Source organism: Salminus brasiliensis, chromosome 2 (genome assembly GCF_030463535.1).
Source record: "Salminus brasiliensis chromosome 2, fSalBra1.hap2, whole genome shotgun sequence".
Classification (NCBI taxonomy): Eukaryota; Metazoa; Chordata; class Actinopteri; order Characiformes; family Bryconidae; genus Salminus; species Salminus brasiliensis.
The window spans coordinates 4741280-4761984 of NC_132879.1; the positions used below are offsets into that span (position 1 = coordinate 4741280).

Consider the following 20705-nt stretch of genomic DNA (forward strand, 5'->3'; position numbering starts at 1 on the left):
CCTTCGAGCTTCAAGTATGGCTCGGCTCGACACGCTGTTCCTCAAAATCCACGGAAGACGAGCGTCCAGGCTTTTTTCTGTCCTGCACCGAAGTGGTGGAACGAACTTCCCCTGGGTGTCTGAACGGCCGAGTCGCTCGCTGTCTTCAAACCCAGACTGAAGACCCTCCTCTTCTGAGAGTACTTGGACGAATATCAGAGTACTATGGTCACCTTACTGACTTGTGTTTAGTAGAGTCTAAACTATTACTCTATTTAAACTAGCTGAGGTTTTTCTTTGGATAAATAGCAAAGCACTTTTGTAAGTCGCTCTGGAGAAGAGCGTCTGCTAAATGCCTTAAATGTAAATGTAAATGTAAATAAAACAAAGAAATGGTCAATTAACAGCGTAGCCATACTTGTCTGGCATAATCTGTACAGAGATCAAGCACGCTCATGTTTGACCACATTTGAGTTAGACCACTGGCTGCGTCACAACCACCCCTGTAACTATATGAACATTCTGAACTTGCACTGTCACGGCCTGCAGGGAAAAAAGAGTGAGTGAATGAGGGCAGGGTCGGATATCTGATCTCATTTTTACACACAGATTGCATAATACATAATTCAACAGACGGCAGGGAGACAGAGAAAAAAATCCATCAACAGGTGTACACACATTAATACACATAACGGGATTTGGTTTCACTCGAGTTCCTCTTCTATTTCTGTTAGCTTCACACACACACAAACCTGCTGGCACAGAATAGGCCAACTCTCCTGGCTTAAAGACTTAAAGCCATGCTTCTCTGAAGTACATGTCCTTTAAGAGAGAACCACTGCTGGATGTCACAGCTGTACTTTAATAATACTAATAATTAAATCCACGCAAACAAAATGTCTAACAATGATCAGTTCTTCATAGCTTCTTCTGAATTACACTGTGTTTAAAGAGGAGAATGACCTTGTTCTGACTTCTATGGACTGAAGTGACAATTGACTAAAGTTAATCATATTACTGAGGTGATGAGGTAAATACTTAAAACCCTTTAAAGTATTGTAGTTTGTGGTTCAACCCCTAAACTGCAGGATTATTATTTAATTACTAGTCTTAAGACTTTTTATTCTGTTACTATGTAATATGTATATATATATAATGTATATTTAATAAATATTAATGATATATAGGAATTATTGTGCATTTTTAAATGTGCATTTATTAAATGTAAGTTTTTTTAACTTTTGCATAAGACTGTAACCAACATTTTAGCAACTGTACTAGCAAGACTGTAACTGTAACTTCAGCGTGAGTCTGCTACCAAAACTTTACAAACTTCAGCATAATACTGTAACTGTAACTTTAGCATAAGACTGTAACGAATAGCTCTTTAGCATAAGAGCTAAAGAGTCCCATGGCTTGTTGTAAGGACCAGGCCTAAACACCTGGGCAGCACTGTGTGATGTAGCTTACTGAGGGAGGTAGCAGCATCGCAGAAGTAGCTAGGGAAGGTACAATAACAGGGTCGTAAGGCACATACTTATTATTTATACATCAAATAACATCTTAAATACTCAATAAATGCATTCTGTGACACCTTAACAACAAACTTGTGAGGGACATTTTCACTTTTCCAGTAAAATATGACTGAAACATCCCTGATTCATCATCATTCAGTTAAACACATTGGCCTTAGTCTAGTAAGAACTTAACATGCCAAATTACGTCATTACCTCGAAGTGGAAAGAATTATGTAATTCAAACCCAAATTTCAGGAGTCAGTTTTACCAGAATCAGGTGCTAATTAGCACATTTGCTCTGTAATGTAGTTTACAAGTATGTTATTAGCACCAGCTGTCTGTTGAACAAAGTATAAATAGAAATACCAGCAGAATTTGTAAGAGCAGACATCAATACTAATATGGCCTTGGCATGGTCCATTCATCATTACTGCCACTGGTCAGCTACTGCAGCTGTGTTTCTTGATGTTACTGACCGTTAAAGCTTCTCCACTTTATGTCTTTTTAATAATTATTCTCCTCTGGGGCTCCGTTTTCACATCTGCTACTTGTAACTCATTAAAACCAGAGGATCAATTCTGTCCAAAAGCTTCTCAATCTTTAATCCGTACCACATTTACAGTGAACAGCCACAACATTAAGGGAAAAACACTAATCACCTACATCTGCAGTGGCATCTGTCAAGGGGTGTTTGTATTAGGCAGCATGGGAACAGTCAGTCTTGAAGGTGATGTGCTGGAAGCGGGAAAAATGGGCAAACATAAGAATCAAGAACCAAACTGATGACTGGGTCAGAACATCCCCAAAACATCAGACAGGTCTTGTGGAGTTGTTGTTTTTTGGTATACAGTGGTTGGTACCTATCAAAAGTGGTCCAAGAAAGGACAACCAGTGGTCCATGGAGATCCATGGAGGCCCCACCTCCCAACTTACAGGACTTAAAAGCATCTCTTGGTGCCAAATACCACCGGACACCTTCTGAGGTCTTGTGGAGTCCACGCCTTGCTGGGTCAGATCCGTTAGGAACCTACTCAGTATTAGGCAGGTGGTGCTAATGTTATGGCCCGATTTAGAGTACACACAGCCAGATTTCAACTGAATGTTCTTATCTATGAGGTTTTTCAAAAATGTTTGGTCTCACATTACACTGACTATGACATGGTCAAAGTACAAGGCTTGACCTCTGCTGAACAACACACACACACACACATATATATTTCCATTCACTTTTAAACATTTGAAAGGCGATCTTATCCAGAGCAGCGTACAAAATCCTTGATGAATGATTCAACGTTCTGCAACAGAATGTGCAACAGCAGCAGCATTTTAAATGTCTCTGAGGTATTCTCTCCACACACCATTCACTATCTCACTCACACACTGGCACACATCTGCGTTGAGGGTTAGATAAGGCCCAGGCTTCAGTCTATAATGAAAACACTGTGCAATCCAGCAGCGTTTTACTCACAGCTCATCCCACCTGATACAATCAGTCACAAAACACAATGGCAACCAGACAACTGTGGAACTCATATAATGGCATGCACTCACCAAGTACCTTAATAAGAACACAATATTAATACTGGGTGGGTCCTCCTTTTGCTCTCAACTCCAGTTCTTCATGGTATAGATTCCAGAAGATTGAGATTCTGGTCCATTTTGATGTGACTGCATGATGCAGTTTGTGCAGATCTTTTTTAGGAGCACTTCCATGTTCTGAATGTTCCAGATCTACCAGATTTTAAGTTCCAATGACTGAGAAGGCCCCTGAAGCAGGCTGGACACATCGTCATGTTCAAGAAACCAGTTTGCTTTGTGACCTGGTGCATCATCACGCTGGAAGTAGCCATTAGGAGATGGTAAACTATGGTCATAATTGGATGCACATAGCCAGCAACAATACTCAAACAGACTATGGCCTTCAAAAGATGATTAGAACTGGTATTAATGAGCCCAAAGTGTGCAAAGAAAACATTCCCCACACCATTACACCACCTGGACCCACCTGACAGGCTACCATCTGTAAGCCTCAGCAGAAATCCAGATTCATTGGACCAGGCTACTTTTTTCCTAGCCTTCAACTGTCCAGTTTAGGTGAGCCTGTGCTGAACCACTGCAGCCTCAGCTCTTATTCTTGCCAGACAGAGGTGGAACCTAACACGGTACTCTGTTGTTGTAGCCTATCCAACCAGTTTGACCATTCTCTGCTGACCTCTCTCCTCCCTCCTCAACCTGCTCACTGGACATGCTTTCCTTATTACACCATTCTGAGTAACTCTAGAGACTGCTGCGCTGAAGATTCCAGAAAATCCACAGTCATAGAAACACTCCAAAAATCAGGCCATCCTAAAAATCACTAATTCTAATGGTTGATGTGAACCTTACCTGAAGATACTGGTCTGTATCTGCATGGGTTTATGTTCTGCACGTCTGCCACATGATTGGCTGAAGGGATTATTTAGATAATTGCATAAATGTGTAGGTGTACAAGTGCTTGGTTAGTGTATAATGCAATGCTGGGCCAGAACAGTGAGCCTGATAGTGTATGCAAATGAACTTGCCTCACTTTGCATATTGGCATATCTGCACGAAATACCCTGTAAATTTAGTCTACACGCAGTGGACAGAGTGTGTCCCCTAGAATTCTTAGTCTTTTTCAGACCAGGTGGTAGGGTTCTTCAAAGGGACCAATGTTGCAATGTATATAGACATATTCTTCCTCACCCTTTCACTCATCTCTCTCTCTCTCTCTCTCTCATTATTAATCCCTTCTTTCTAGAACACAGATTAACAGTCTCCCCTCCACAGCCCAGCTGGGAAGAGCAGGGGGGAGGGGGAGGGATGAAGTAGACACAAGCTGGGTTTGTAGCGTAGTAGGTCTGTGTGAGTGTGTGTGCACTGTAATCCTGTCAGAGAAGTCCTGCTTTAGGGGTAATGTGATGAAACCGATATGAGCAGTCAGCCTGTATTTAGTACACTCACACACAGCTAAAGTGGCATTGCATTAGTAAAAGTAACACACTGTCGGACACGGCCAATATGTCATCATCATCCTGATAAATCATATCATTAATTGATTTTCTGAGTAGACGATACGCGTTGTCAGTACATCTGCAAACACTGAACAACTGCAAGACCCTTCTGACCAAGTCTTTTCCAGAGACTTCGAGGCCATGGCAAGAACCAAGCAGCCCATAAGTCCACCCATGGCAAGGCCCCAAGGAAGCAGCTGACCACCAAGGCTGTTCGTAAGAGCACCCCAGCCACATGAACACCCCGGCAGCATGAAGAAGCCTCACTGTTACAGGTCTGGCACTGTGTCTCTAAAGGAGGTCCGCCACTACGATAAATCCACTAAGCTGCTGATCTGTAAGCCCTCTTCCCGCACCTAATGTGCGAGACAACTCAGGACTTTAAGACCACTTTAAGACCACTTCCAAAGTTCCACCATCATGGCCCTGCAGGAGGCTAGCGAGGCATGCTTGGTGGGTCTGTTGGAAGACACTAACTTGTGCATCATCCACACCAAGAGAGTCACCATCATGCCTAAAGACACCCCGCTGGGCAGCTGTATTCATGGAGAGCAGGCTTAAATCGAGCACTAAGACACTTTCACCGTTTTGTTGAGGCCCACTGCAGTTCAGCCCTACCTATTCATGCCAAAGTAGGAGTAGTAAGGAGTGCAACAGCCTGGACTGCTTTTCCAGGGAGGCACCCTAAGGAATAATGAGAAGTTGGGAAATGGTCACAAAAAAGGTAGAATATCGGACAGATATTTAATGTCCTATTTGGATGGGATTGTTTTTACATGGGAAGGTGGGGTAATGTACTTATTATCAGAGTTTCTCAAGTCTATGGCAAACCTTAGATGCTGGTCGACATACAGCACTCAAATCTAGAAGATGAGCCAAAGGGCTCCTCAGAGGCACAATGCTTCTATGTAATGTAGAATTTAGCATACAGATATGTTGCAAATTTCATTATTACTATAAGTGGATTATAGGACTGGTTATGATTACCTAATATTTTATTAGTCATCACAGAACAGCAGTGACTAAATCATTTGCATATACTTTTACCCTGGAATCTGCTGTTAATCAGGAATGGGTTTAGCGTGAAGGCCAATGACTCAACACATGCAGATACATTAATGGAAACTATTGTGATGCATAGATTACAGCTAAACTACATAAGTTACACTTACGTTTAACAGTACTAACTGTATCAATAATAATAGCTCTTATATGGTTGTTGTTGCTGTCAAGCAAAAACCTTGTATCTACATTTTTACCGTTCTTCACTTTTTGACAGAATTTGAATGAAGTTCTTTCCATTTCATGATGACTGGACCAATAGAAATGCTCCAAAATTACATTCTGGAAATACCATTTTTGACAGCAATGACATGATAACTGTTAAAACTAATACCTATTGGTTAAGCCTAGAGTTTGAGGGTTTACCACTCACAGCTTTCATCCATACAGTCAGATTTCAGAGCATCTATGAAGGTCAGCTTCAAATTAGGCTGTTATAGCTTAATGCAGCCACTTCAGCTCATGAAAATGGTCTGATGATTAACTAATGGCTTTAATTTAATGTGCTGAAGTGTCGGATTCAGGGAAAATGCTAAACAGTGCTTGAATGGAAAAGCGGTGGAAAGGCAGAGGAGAACAAAACACCCTTGATTTAGCCATCCTGCAGCAGATCTGAACCTGGCAATTTTCCTCCTTGGAAGAAGATACAAGTACCTACATGACTCTTGACTTATTGCTTTATTACTTCCATGGATTGTCTGATTGTCAAGAAGCGGACAGTTCAATGGGTTTCGTTGGCCTTTGTGTAATATGTTAACTACGCCATGATTGTTTTGAAGTAGGGACCTACGTCATGACTGCACAAAGAGAAACACTACAGCATGTGTCAACCCATTGAAGCCCCTGTCTTATTAAATCATTCATTATAAGGCTTCTTTTTCAGCCGTTACAATAAATGGATGAATTATTAACTACTATTAAACTAGGGTAAATCATGAGAGTATGAGGCCTTTACGGTTATATACACATACAATACTAAGGAAAAGTCAGAGACCACCTTTTATTATTAAAGTACAAACAGACATTGGGTGAGGCCATTAGGTAAGACGTTAGCCTAAGCACTAACCTACCTATGAGCTTCACAGGAACTCGACATGTCCGCTTCACTGGAGCATCATGACCGAGCCATTTTTTTGTGTAAGGATGCTCTGATGTAAGAGGTAAGAGCAGATGAATGGAGGTTTGGGTGGATGGAGTTACGTCACAGTCTGAAAACAGGTGGAAATAAACTCATGCTCACCGCAGTTGTAAGCTAAACGACTAGTGGAGTTTGATGAAAAGCCCAAAGGTCAGTGGAAAACACTCCTAAGACCATTCTTCGACCTTGTGCTTTCAGAAATGAGTCTCTAAATGTGTGTGATTTGAGCCTCAGTTACCTGGACGTTCCTGGCTACACGTCCTATACACATGGACCATCAGTTATTTGGTAATTTAGATGGATCGCTGTAGTCCAACTGCCTTTAACTTGAGCAGATAATCACTTATTTCATTGCTGGTTTAACTGTTTGGCCTAATAAATGCCACAGCCCTGCTGCGTAATGTTTTGCCAGTCAGTCCAACAACGGGGGTGTGTTCCAGCGGGAACGTGGCATCAATGCACACCCTCTATTGTGACACCCTCGACCTGAGCATATTATACGATGCTGACGAACAGTTTCTATCCACGAGTCATCAGGCTTGTGAACACCTCCTCCCCCCTTTCACTCTGAACTGGCTGAACTCTGACATGCACCCATTAATATAAGCCCACTACATATATCCATACTGTTTACTTTTGTGCTTGCACAATGCACTTCACACACACACACATATACATATATATATATATATACAATATATATATTGTATATTCGGTTTCTCTCATTTTATATTGATATTTATAAGATTATGTCAGTAAATGGAGGAACTGCAAAGTGAGAATTTCACTGCACAGTGTAACTGCTTGTTTCTGCTGTGCATATGACAATAAACTCTTGAATCTGGAATCTTGGAATACTCGTTTTGTATGTTTACCATCTATATCAGTGGATGAGTGAGACTAAAACTTCTAAGACCTTCTATATCTAATGGCCTGGAACCGTCTTCAGGAAACACTGAGGAAGTCCTGCACATCACAAATATGAGACATGTCAACTGTATGGAAACCACACTGCAACACAATGTCCAAAGGCCACAAACCAGGCTGTAAACCAAAATCAACCAAAATAAGAAACTATACACATTAAATGGGCCTAAATGCTGCTGAGTTCTGCTGAAACTCCTCGCCACACACACTCTTACTGCCTGAAGATAATGATGGTGAACTGCTGTGTTAATTGGAGAGGGTCAGGGGTGACTCAGAGCTGCTAAGCCATTACAGGCAGAACTGAGGTTAAACAGTAAACCTATGTTTCAGAAACGAGGGCAAATCAAGGGCTGCCCTCAGGTTAAACAAACACACACAAATGTTTGTTATTATACTGTGTCAGGACGTGAGGTCATAGAGTGCACAGGGAAAAGGCCCAGACCACCCTACTTGCATGTAATTTTCTGTCAAAACAGCTGATTTCCCAGTGTTTGGAGGAAGTAATAGCCCACAGAAAATGACAAGTGTCCGTGTTTAGAGCTCCACCTTTTCCCAACAGCTTCCATTCTTTTCAGGAGACTCACTTTCAGTGTTTCTGCAGAAATCAGCTGAATGTCAGCATATTCTTTTCTTTGATTTCTCTGCAAGAACCGTTGTCAGTATTAGCTCCATCATGAGCTCCCTATCCTTTCAGACCCACAGCATTGAGGTGTCTTCTCACAGTGGAAGGGTGGATACCAACACCTGTAGATGTTCTCTGATCTGAAGCGAGTGTGGAGCTTTGGTTAGTTCTTCCTCTGAAAGATTTAAAGAAAGCTTTAAGCAGGTGTTCATCTGAAGGAGGCACGGTTGTTATTTATGTAATAAGCAATATGTCTACATATCGTACAAAATCACTTTCACTGTTTGACATAACGTGAATCTGCCAGCTTTACACTGTGTCAAAATTTCATGATGAATGGGCCAATAGAAATGCTCCAAAATGACTTGGAATTTAATCTTTTTACACTGATTTTCACTGAAAGTTAAGAATCTTTTTTTTTTTACCTTCTCCCGTAAAGTTGCCATTTTTAAATGCACAAGATTTTTGTATAAAAAGGGCAGAAATGTCCCAACATAAACAAACACACACACACATTCAGGTGGGTGAGTCATGACATCCGTAAGCGGTTGTTAGGATTAATTACTGGCATAATTAGAATAATAATAGAAGGTGTAGCAATTTTGTACACAGAAATGGAAAAGATTACAATAAATGGCAGAAACACCATGTCCAAATGTTTGTAGACACCCTTTTTAATGAATGCATTCAGCTACTTTAAGCTGCACCCACTGATGACACCGATGTGCAAATGCACACACATACAGCTTGTCTAGTCCCTGTAGAGAAGTCCTGCTAATAGAATAAGACTCTCTGGATGAACCTGAACCTGTTGGCAGCATGCTGCCTAATGACAGATGTGGGCTAGAGGGGTATAAATCTGTGGAAGAACTGCATTTCCTGGAAAGATGGATGGTGCTTTATCCAATACTTTCAGGATGAGTCATGACCTTACTAACACTTTTGCTGCTGAATTTAGTCAACTCCACACAGCAATTCTCAGTGATCATCCCCCATAGTCTTGACCTTACTAATGCTTTTGGCGCTGAATTCAGTCAAATCCACACAGCAATTCTTCTCCAAAATCCAGTAGAAAGCTTTCTTCTTTCCTGGACAGTAGAGACAGTTACTCAAAAGCAAAATAAACTTAACTGATTTCAATATCATTGATTTCGGAACAATCAATGAATGAGCAGGTGTCCCAATACTTTTGGCTATATAGTGTATGACTCCCTCTATCCACATGAGTCTCCACCATGTCTTTATGCTCCTAAACACACTTAGAGGAGAAGGAGTGATTGGGGAGAGGGAGGAGGCCATCCTACCTACCCAGGGAGAGTGACAGTGATGTCCTGGTGATAGTGCTAGCGCTTAGACAGCTGCACCACTTGAAAGCCCCTTTCAACACATTTTTGATATATCTGCTTTGAAATTTATGAAGGTCACACACAGACACAAGACACACACTTTCATCTTCTGGGGCCGGTCAGCAAGCAGCAGAACAAACACAGTTATCTCTTTGCCTCACACACACGCGCACACACACACACACACAAAATGGGGTGACTACATTTGCACAAAACCCCAAATTATGGTGAAAGGAAGAGTGGTTTGCTCGTTTTCTTGGTGTTTGCTTGTCTGTGGCCGTGCATTTAGGTGTGTGAATGTGTGTGTGTGTGTGTGTGTGTGTGTGTGTGTGTGTGTGTGTGTGAGAGAGAACACGTTTGAGGGGTTTAGGCAAATCTTCTGTCAGAACTGTACTGCATCTTACCGTAATCCTTCCGCTCTCACACTGACACACATTCAGACACACACACACACACACACACACACACACACACACACACACACACACACACACACACACACACACAAAACCAGTTCTACTGCACAGACATCAAAGAGACACAGAGACTCAAGGCTGCAGATAGAGCTGAGTCCACTGAAACAGGAAACCTCTAAAGGAGTGGCAGCTGGTTTGGGCAACAAAGCAATAATGACAATCGAAACCACGCAAATTTTCCATCCAATCACACTCTGAAAAAAAATCAGATGCACTAAATATAAACTGACTGAAATGTCTGCATCCCTCTTATATGAAGGGAATCCATTCAGAACGGCTCGGTCTTTCAGTTTGCTCGCTTTGGGCAGTAACTGTTGTGATCTGATACATTTTATTCATTTTTGTATTACTAAATTACACTGCAAAGGTTTGGACTTTAAACCGTTTCTACTTCCATACTCTGTGCTGTGTGTGTTAATTAAGGCTACGCAATAAGTTACAATTTACTTGTATGTTCAAAACTGCAGCTCTATAGGAGAAAGCAAGGCACTCTGGATAAGAGAGTCAATCAAATGTCATCAATGTGAATGTAAACTTCTGGGTCAGTCTGTGGCGCCACGAGTCCTCAGTGCGAGTTTGTGCTCGAGTTGTTATTTATTAAATATAAATTAAACCTACTGCACAGAGAAAACAAGGCAGAGAGAGAGAGAGAGAGAGAGAGAGAGAGAGAGAGAGAGAAAGACTGGGCAAGAGCAAGTGAACAGGAAGAGAATAGATGAGTTGACCACAGATCACAATGTACCCTCTTCCCCCAGACACCCACAAATCTAACTTCACAGAGATGACTCTGGGGTACTGCCAGTACCAGTGCTTCATCTGACAACACACACACACACACACACACACACACACACACACACACACACACACACACACAATATATAAGAAAAGCTGTAAGTTATGGCCTCAGAGAAGAGCACAGTCACTGCAAGGACATAAGCAGTAATAATTCAGAGAGAGAGAGAGAGAGAGAGAGAAAAAGAGAGATCGAGAGCAAGAGAGAGAGAGCGAGAGAGAGAGAGAGAGAGACAGCGAGACAGACAGCAGCATTTGAAGAGGCAGCATTCTGTGCACATCCGCAGCTGAGTGTGAGATCTAAGTCACTGGGTGCTGTATGAAAATACTGATATAGTGAATTATCGTGCTATTATGTTGTGCATGACTGTATTGTTTCCTAAAAAACACAGTACTGATTCTTAATAAATAGTTTAAATGTAAACACTGGAGTCAGACAGTGGTTTATTTAGTGCTGCGTCTAAACCCCCAAACACTAGGGGGCACTGTTGTAACCTGTTTGCAGACCCCACTGATCTGACTGCATAAAAAGTTACCTTTTATCTTATTATATCCAATGATGGTGCCTTTTTATACTCCAATAGCTAAATCGCTAAATATCGTCTTGCTTAAAATATTACAGTATATTGAATCATAACCTCTGTACCAGATGTTGGATGATCACCTCCCCACCTCATCCCCCAACTCCCAAACTCATCCCAAAATTATTGGATGGACCACCCACCATCATTCCAGAGAACACAGTTCTTCCACTGCTCCACAGCTCAATGCTGGGAGCTTTATACCTCTCTAGACCACACCCAACACTAGGCAGTCCTATTCTATTGACAGTACTCCTCTACAGGGACCAGAGTAGCTGTGTGTGTGTATGCATTTGCACATCTGTGTCAGCAATTAAAGTACTTAAATGCACTTAAAGTACTTAAAGTAGCTGAATGCATTAATTATAAGCGGTGTCCACAAACATTTGGACATGTTGTGAAATTTAGGTTTAATGTGTGTTTAATTTGCCAAAGACTGAAACTTGTTTTTCACTCTGATGGGTGGTGAGGGTACAATAATGAAAACAGTCATTATACCCATGAGCTAAGAGTCAACCTCAGAACAGGGACGAACAGACACAGTACTGCAGCTCATAACATAAAAAAATATAACTCATATCTCTTGTTTGTGCAAAAGCAATAATGTGACCATAACGTCCACAATTTCTATCCATTTTTATATTCATATTTCATATTTATGACATATATAGCATTCATGCCTTCAGATCTCATGGGCCATGTTCAAAGTTGGCTAACTAATTACTGAGTTATTCTATAATAATTACAAAGCTCATACAACATCATACACTGTGCTTCATTATGACAGACCCTGCAGGCCAATATTCAAACTAGACCCCCATACACACTGTGAAGCTGTATACACACATACTGTCAAAACCTCACACATACACAAACACTATCAAACCCTTATCAAATTATTTGTCTTTCTGAGGTTTAATAATGTTTGTGTGTGTGTGTGTGTGTGTGTGTGTGTGTGTGTGTGAAGTCTGAGCTGTGAGAAAGTGTGAAAGAGGTTTCACTGTAACAAAGATTTGACAGTCAGTGAGGAGTTTGACAGTGTGTGAAAGGTTTCATAGTGTGTGAGGGGTTTCATTGTGTGAGAGGTTTGACAGTGAGAGAGAGGTTTGACAGTGAGAGAGAGAGAGGTTTGACAGTGAGTGAGAGAGAGGTTTGACAGTGAGTGAGAGAGAGGTTTGACAGTGAGTGAGAGAGAGGTTTGACAGTGAGTGAGAGAGAGGTTTGACAGTGAGTGAGAGAGAGGTTTGACAGTGTGTGAGAGAGGTTTGACAGTGTGTGAGAGGTCTTACAGTGAGTGTAAGAGGTTTAACAGTGAGCATGAGAGATTTTATTATGTGTGAGAGTCTGGCAGTGAGGTTTGACAGTAAAGGAGAGGTTTGTATAGTGTGTTCGGTCTGACTGAGCGGGACATTTGACGGTGAGTGAGAGGTCTGACCGTGTGGGAGGTTTGACAGTGTGGGAGGTTTGACAGTGAGGAAAAAGGTCTGACAGTGAGCATGAAAGGTTTGACAGTGAGCGAGAAGTTTGATGTGTGATGTTTAACAGTCTGTGTAAGAGGTTTGATGGTGTGTGTGTGTGAGGTGAGCATGAGAGGTTTGACAGTGAGTGAGAGGTTTGACAGTGAGTGGTTTGACAGTGAGTGAGAAGTTTGATGTGTGACGTTTAACAGTCTGTGTAAGAGTTTTGATGGTGTGTGTGCGCAAGGTTTTACAGTAAGCATGAGAGGTTTGACAGTGTGCGAAAGGTTTGACAGTGTGCGAGAGGTTTTACAGTAAGCATGAGAGGTTTGACAGTGTGCGCGAGGTTTTACAGTAAGCATGAGAGGTTTGACAGTGTGCGAGAGGTTTGACAGTGTGCGAGAGGTTTGACAGTGTGCGTGAGGTTTGACAGTGTGCGTGAGGTTTGACAGTGTGCGAGAGGTTTGACAGTGTGTGAGAGGTTTTACAGTAAGCATGAGAGGTTTGACAGTGTGCGAGAGGTTTGACAGTGTGCGAGAGGTTTGACAGTGTGCGTGAGGTTTGACAGTGTGCGAGAGGTTTGACAGTGTGTGAGAGGTTTGACAGTGTGTGAGAGGTTTGATAGTGAGTGAAAGGTTTGATAGTGAGTGAAAGGTTTGATAGTGAGTGAAAGGTTTGATAGTGAGTGAAAGGTTTGACAGTGTGTGAGAGGTTTGACAGTGTGTGAGAGGTTTGACAGTGTGCGAGAGGTTTGACAGTGTGCGAGAGGTTTGACAGTGTGTGAGAGGTTTGACAGTGTGCGAGAGGTTTGACAGTGTGCGAGAGGTTTGACAGTGTGCGAGAGGTTTGACAGTGTGCGAGAGGTTTGACAGTTTTTTGAACAGTAATTTTAATGTGATTAAACGCATCCAAGCAAGCTTGTCTATTGTCGGGTAAAAAAGCACTGCTGCAGAGAGAGCACAGCATTCATTCGGATTGGTCAGCCACAACGCTTTTGGTCCATATTACACTCTTACTTTAAAGAAACCACACCAGAGTTCAGACCAAGAGCAAAACTGGCCTCCTCAGGGCATCTCAGTTTGCTTATTCGCTGTGCACAAGAGCTTCTGGCCCAAAGCTGGTTTAACCATAAGCACTCGGATCACTACAAGGGGAGAAAATTACTCCCAAGCCAACGAGGTCACTAATACTGGTGAAAAAAAGCTGTTTAATGATTTGAGAGCTTAAAATCCATTCATTTGTCCATGCAGGAAAAAACAGTACCTAAAATGATCTCACTCAGAATTGCCAGTATTTTACCTTTATTAACATTACATTTAAAACATTTGCATAGTAGATATTGCAATCCCTGGTAAGTCCTGGTAATCACCTCAGTAAGTCATTAAGTTTCTCTATACTAACTTTGAGAAAAACAAAATTATACTAGACTTTTTTCAAATCTAAACAAATACAAAAATACAAACAAAAAATCTAATTTGAATTAAAATATAAAAAGGAAACTAATGAACAAAAATATTAAATCTAGTCAGCTCTAAAGTTTGACAGACAGCATGCTTTGTAAAACAGATCAGCTCTGATCCGGTAGGGCAACAGACTGACCATCAGAGTTCATTCTGGCCAATAGCACAGAAGATTTCAAAGGCTGGGGAAATCATTGGGTTGCCCTGGCAACACTGGGAATGCAGTCGGCTACAATAAAGAAAACCTATGTCTACCACAGTGTCCCTACAAGAACAGGAGCTGGGCAAGACTGCACACTCATAGCTCTGTCAGTCCAAACGGAAAGGTCCTTCACCGTGTGATCTGAGCGACTCGTTGCTAAGCAAATGTTAGAGGTAATTCGTGTCGACCAGTCAGAATAAAAAACACACACTTTACGTCTCCATTCTGTTCATCCCTGACATTTCATTAGTGCACGTCAAGCTGTGATTGTAAAGCGATTCAATTACCAAGTGTCTAATAGGAAGAGCTTCCCTATCTTCAGCTCATTACTGCGCAACTAAGTGAACCATGAACGCATAAGACTCGCATTTCAGAACATCTGCTTGTAATGAGCCAAACACTCCAACGCGACAGGAGACTTTTCCAATACAGAAGTTTGTTGCCAAAGTCATTTTCAATTAAATGTTTTAACATTAAATTACAAAACAGAAACTCCTGAAGTGGTTCTTCAAGGGTTCTTCAGTAAATACAATGATAATACCTAGAACCATGACAAGTAAAAGAACTCTTTGAGCGCTTAAATGGTTCTTATCCATTTGTTTAAAATGTTCTTCATTTACATGTTAAGGAAAACATCATGCAAATGGTTCAATATAGCACTGAAAATACTATTTATATATACACTATATTGACATAAGTAAGGCCCATTCTTTATTGCTGTGAGGTTTTGGATATTGGATGATCACCACCCCACCTCATCCCCAACTCCCCAACTCATCCCAAAAGTACTAAGGTCCTAAAGCACCATCCATCATTCCAGAGAACACAATTCTTCCACTGCTCCACAGCTCAATGCTATTCATATAATAGCAAGGACGGGCGATATAACATTATTATTTCACAATACTTAAAAGACATTTTATGTTATTAAACATAGAGTTGGTCACTGTTTTTTATATTCACAATCCGCACTTAGAAAAGCATACCCTCATCACAACAAAATCTCACAATAACGTTCAAATGAACTATTCATATTATCCAGCTCTATCGCGTGCTTTGAAAAGCGTCATGATATTATATTTAAGCCATATCAGCCACTCTTAGTAAATGAGTTCAGCTGCAGTAAAAAGTTTATTCTATTTAGTATTTTTAACAGTATGAAATATAAAACTGGTGCTCATCATACCATATACATTTGCTTAATACAGGTATAATGCAACCAAACAAAGAATCTTAATTTCTTACTTGCTTTCATAGTTTTAAACAAACAGAGAAAATAATCAGCAGAATGATCAATAATAAAAAATAATTAACTGGATACAAAATCATTCAAAACAGCTCCACCTTATGAACAGCTTTTTATTTATTTATTTTATTTTCAAGAGAGAGACCTTTTACACATACTTCCATTAAAATGTTCATGTTTTAACTAAAAAAAAGCTTTTGTTCAACCAAAACAATCCTGCTTTTAATCCTTTTAAGGGTCCTTTTAATCCTTTTAAGGGTCACTGATAATAATAATTTTTCTTGAGGTTTTCTTGGGTAAATAGCAAAGCACTTTGTAAGTCGCTCTGGATAAGAGCGTCTGCTGAATGCCATAAATGTAAATGTAAATGTAAATAATTTAACAATTGTTAAATGCTGTATACCATGACACTGTAAAACCGTGATATTTTCTGAGACCGTTATCATACTAGGAAAATTAAATGGTGGCCACAATACCTTTTTTTATATGATGTTAAAATCTTGAGTATCAGTTGATACATTTTTTTCTTTAAAAACTACTGAGCTTTAAAACTGGCTGTGTTTAACTGAAGCACTTGACTACATGAATGCATATCGTCACAGTCATGCAAAAACCTCATATCTCCAAAAGGTAACTTTAAAGGAGAAGGAATAATATTGTAACTATCAATGAAAGTCCATGAAGAAAGATTTGAGTCATTTCATACTGAAATTCTGACACAATGAAAAGAACAACTGTAAGATAAAAGCAAGGCTATAAAAGAAGGCTGCTCAGACAGCTCAAACGCTCGTCTGCCTCACAGGAATAAACACCCCGCTAGCAACATCACATCACACAGTGTAAAAGGTAAAAGTCTGATGTTTCAGGATAGCTTTGTTACAAGACTGAATTGAACATCTCCTTCTTTCTCCCTCTTAAAACCAGTACAACCTTTTCCACCATTGCCCCATATGCCATTTCTTACTATGTTACGATTGACAGTGTAAATATAAAAAGCAAGCATAAAGAGAAACTTTTAAAACACACACACACACACTTGTAAGAAGGACGCTATTTCACGCTCCACCAAATATCTCCCACATGACTGGGAATCACACTATCAAGAAGACTATTAGCATAAGAATTCCAGCCTACCATGCCTGGCACGCTTCTAGTACCAAAAGCCTCCTTAGCAGACATTCCTAGAATGGACAATGTTGTTCCTGTCCACACACACACACACACACAAACACACACACACACATGCACTTGGTCTAGCAACCCTGCTGCACCCTGGCTTACAGTTATCTTATGAATTTGTGTGTGTAATGTCCTGCTGTCAAGGCAGGCCGGAACGACCCGCACGTGGGGCAAGAAAGAAAAAGGATTTTGCTTGGTTTCGCCATCAGAGACGGATCAAGTGTTAGGGAAAAAAACCTGTTTGGCTTGCTAAACTCGGACTGCATGGCCCGCTGCCCAATGCTTGAAAGAAAGAGCGCCGTTGAACTGTACACACACGAGCCTGAAGGCATCGTTCTGTGTGGGGCGGCTGCTGTTTTAATTAGCAGCAAGTTAAAGCAATAGTTCACTGGAAAATCTGAAAATCACACACGCGTTTCCACATCAGTCCAAACACACTTCATCCACCAAGACATGGGTGCGGTCTGAAGGTATGAAGCTTGCTTCGTTATTTTAACCCTGGAACTTAGAGCTGGGCAATATGACAATATTTTATCACTGTTGTTGTGATAAAGTACCAATATGCTTTTATGAGAGTATTGTGAATATCGTCAGTGCTTAAAGGACACTGATTAACTGCATGTTTAATTACAAAGAGTGTAATCAGTCTTCATTCATTCAATAGAGTGCAAAATCACGGTCCTCAGTATAGGAGAGTATATGGATAGCAATTAAAAAATCTTACGCTGTTGGTTCATTTTGTCTACATGACAAAATATTGTGCTACATATTGTATATCGTAAAAAATTTCTTTAAATATCTTGATATCCATTTTTTCCATATCCTCTAGCTCTACTGGAACTGTGAGGCTAATATAGCCAACAAGTAATAGAAGCTTATATTAGAGATTAGCAATATGACAATATTTGAGGGCACCTATAATAAATCTTAGATATCACTGACCAACTGGTTGTAATGCAGCAAATTTTGAAAAGGAAAATCACTGTATAGTGCAAGTATACGACTGTATTCGGATAGCAGTTTGTAAAATCTGCTGCTACTGGTGCATTTATATGAGATTAATCAAAATACTGCAATAAATATTGTGTATTGTGAAAATCTCTTCAAATACTGTGATATAATGCTGTTAACATATCGTCCAACCCTAGCTTATACACAACCACTAACATTACATTATAATAAAAAAGGCTTCCACTACTTTTACGAGCCCACTACTAAGGCCCCGTTCACACCTGGCTTCATCCCCTAAACAGCCTAGGGTCCGCCGGCGGCCAAAAGTGTTATTACAAGCCTCTAGTACAGACGTCCCTGTAGTTACTGAGTAATACACCTTAGAGTGTAATAAGCCTTGGAGTGCATCTCAGGTGATCCGATCACAAATGACTGCCGATACACACACAGCATTTAAATGCATCTCCTGTGAGCACTTGTGATTGGATATTGTGCATCATTTCCCCTAAAGGAGGGGCATGGTGCACATTAATAACCTGTTTTCGCTTGTGCACCAGCCACGAGTGTCGCCCTTATCCATTAGTTCGTTAGTTGTGCAGATGGGGGACGGCGTGGTTTCGCAGTTTTTGCGTATTTTCCGGCTGGGACAGTGACACGGTTGACGTGGGCGGGGCTTTGCTGTCAGGAATGCATCAAGAAGTGTTGGTGTTCACACTACTAGATTAATGTGGTCAGATGCGTCTCTGACCACCTCAGGATGTGGCTTGGGGCCTGTTTCATTGTTGTACTGAGTCAAATAATATTTTTTTCTACGGGTTCTATTTAATGGTTCTATATATAACCACGAGAAGTCAAATAACCATTTAAAGGCTTAAACTGGTCCTTTTTTGGGTTAATTTTCATAGAACCAATGATGATAATAGTGTTAAGAGTGGTGTCGCTTCTTTTGTTAGTCAATTAAAAAGGTCTTTTTACATTAAAAAGGTTTACAGTAGCTTTGCATTTGGGCATAATTTGAAGAAGATACTAAAATATTCCTAAAAACACTAAAAAAAAACTAAAAAAAAATATTTTACAAATATTTCTTTTTTTCTATTTTTATTATTATAAATTATTATTACTCAACCACTGCTCATAGCTCCAGTGCAAAACTACAAAACACCAAATATGCTATGAAAGCTATTGTGTCAAACTTCTGGTGAATGTTTTTAGATATTCTCACTTGCAGCCTGGCTCACATGTTAAAGCTCACACACACACACACACACATTTTATTTCTGACTTTGTGGGTTGCTGATAGGCGCTTCTGCATTAGCATATGTGAATGCTGCTGTGTTCCACCTAACCTAACCTAACCCCAACCTCAAAAAACAAAACAAACAACAAAAAGTCGAACCTCTAGCCTCTTCTACTTCTTTTAATAAATCAACTATCCTGGTTTTTTTTGGCATTTATTCCTCCCGACCGATACCCACCCACACTAAGGCTGGATATTCCATTCAATCTAGAATTAAGGAGCAATGAAGGGTCCTTTGGACGATGCTACAGCAGAGTCACTTTTGATGAGAGTTATGAGTCCAAGTCTTTTACAAAATCGGCCCTTTATAGCACCAAAGTGGTTCTTCTAGCATTGCTACTGCAGTGCATATCCTATATTTTTTTACATGTTGACAATTCAACCACTGTCAAAGCTCCAGAAACAGATCATTATTAGGCTTGTTTATTTTTTCTATTAAAAGCTTGTTTCCAAAATGTATTAATGCATTTAATGCAATAGTTCATTGTAGCCAAATGTCCCCACAACGTCAAAATAGTCCTGTCCTCATCTTCCTTGGAACATCTGGTCCCCACAAAAAGCCAAACAGCCTACAGCTGAACACACACACACACACACACACACACACACACACACACACACACACGTTTACCTTAGCAATAAAATGCAATTTGCTGGCTATCTGGGGTCTTCATAAAAGCGTTGTGGTGAAAACAGCATCATTATTGTGATGTCCAGCTCACAAGCTCCTGTACACACTGTGCATGCTTTCCTGTCATTATGAGGACTCAATACAAGAACACACACACACACACACACACACACACACACACACACACACACACACACACACACACACACAAGCTAATTCTCAGTGTTTAGATTACTGTTACTAACGCCTGAACTGCAAGCAGTCTGCTACTAGCCCCCAGTGTGTACAAACACAGCGCGAGACACGGCGGTGAGCACAGAAAGCGCGTGCAGGCACCGTGTTCTCCACTAACAGCTGCGTTAGCAAAGCGAAGCACAGACACCGGCTCGGTGTGTTACCGTTTCTCCGCACGAGTTTCTGACCACTTCGGGGAAAGTTTTGTCCGGCGCTGTGGCGCAGGGCATCGCCGCTGTCCCAGTGAAGCAGCAGCTGCTGTCTGTCCTCCTTTCTTCCTTCTTCTCGCGATCTGTTTGTCGAGCGACCAACCCCGTCTCGTGAGCCAGCCCTTCTTTTGAATGAATTTGAATGAATCGGTTCTTTTCAGTGAATCAATCCTCCTCCCCGAATCAGAGCCGATTCACGTTCCGATTCACGGTAATCAAATTTATTTGTATCGTCTAAACACTGTTTGCGTTATTATTATTATTATTATTATTATTATTATTATTATTATCACATTACAACTATAATAATATAATAATAATAATACCCGAATAATTATTATTAATATCGTTCTAATCGAAACGT

At 40.7% G+C, this 20705-nt stretch overlaps 1 protein-coding gene across 1 annotated transcript in view; it reads right to left on the reverse strand.

The window, feature by feature from the left end:
• The window catches only part of tmcc3 (transmembrane and coiled-coil domain family 3), a 34284-nt gene extending 13868 nt beyond the window's left edge, over positions 1–20416 (reverse strand). Inside the window, exon 1 of the mRNA XM_072674171.1 lies at positions 20297–20416. Coding sequence (XP_072530272.1) covers positions 20297–20362 — 66 coding nt within the window. The 5' untranslated portion in view covers positions 20363–20416. The remainder of the gene's footprint in view (positions 1–20296) is intronic.
• Between the last annotated feature and the right edge of the window lie 289 nt (positions 20417–20705).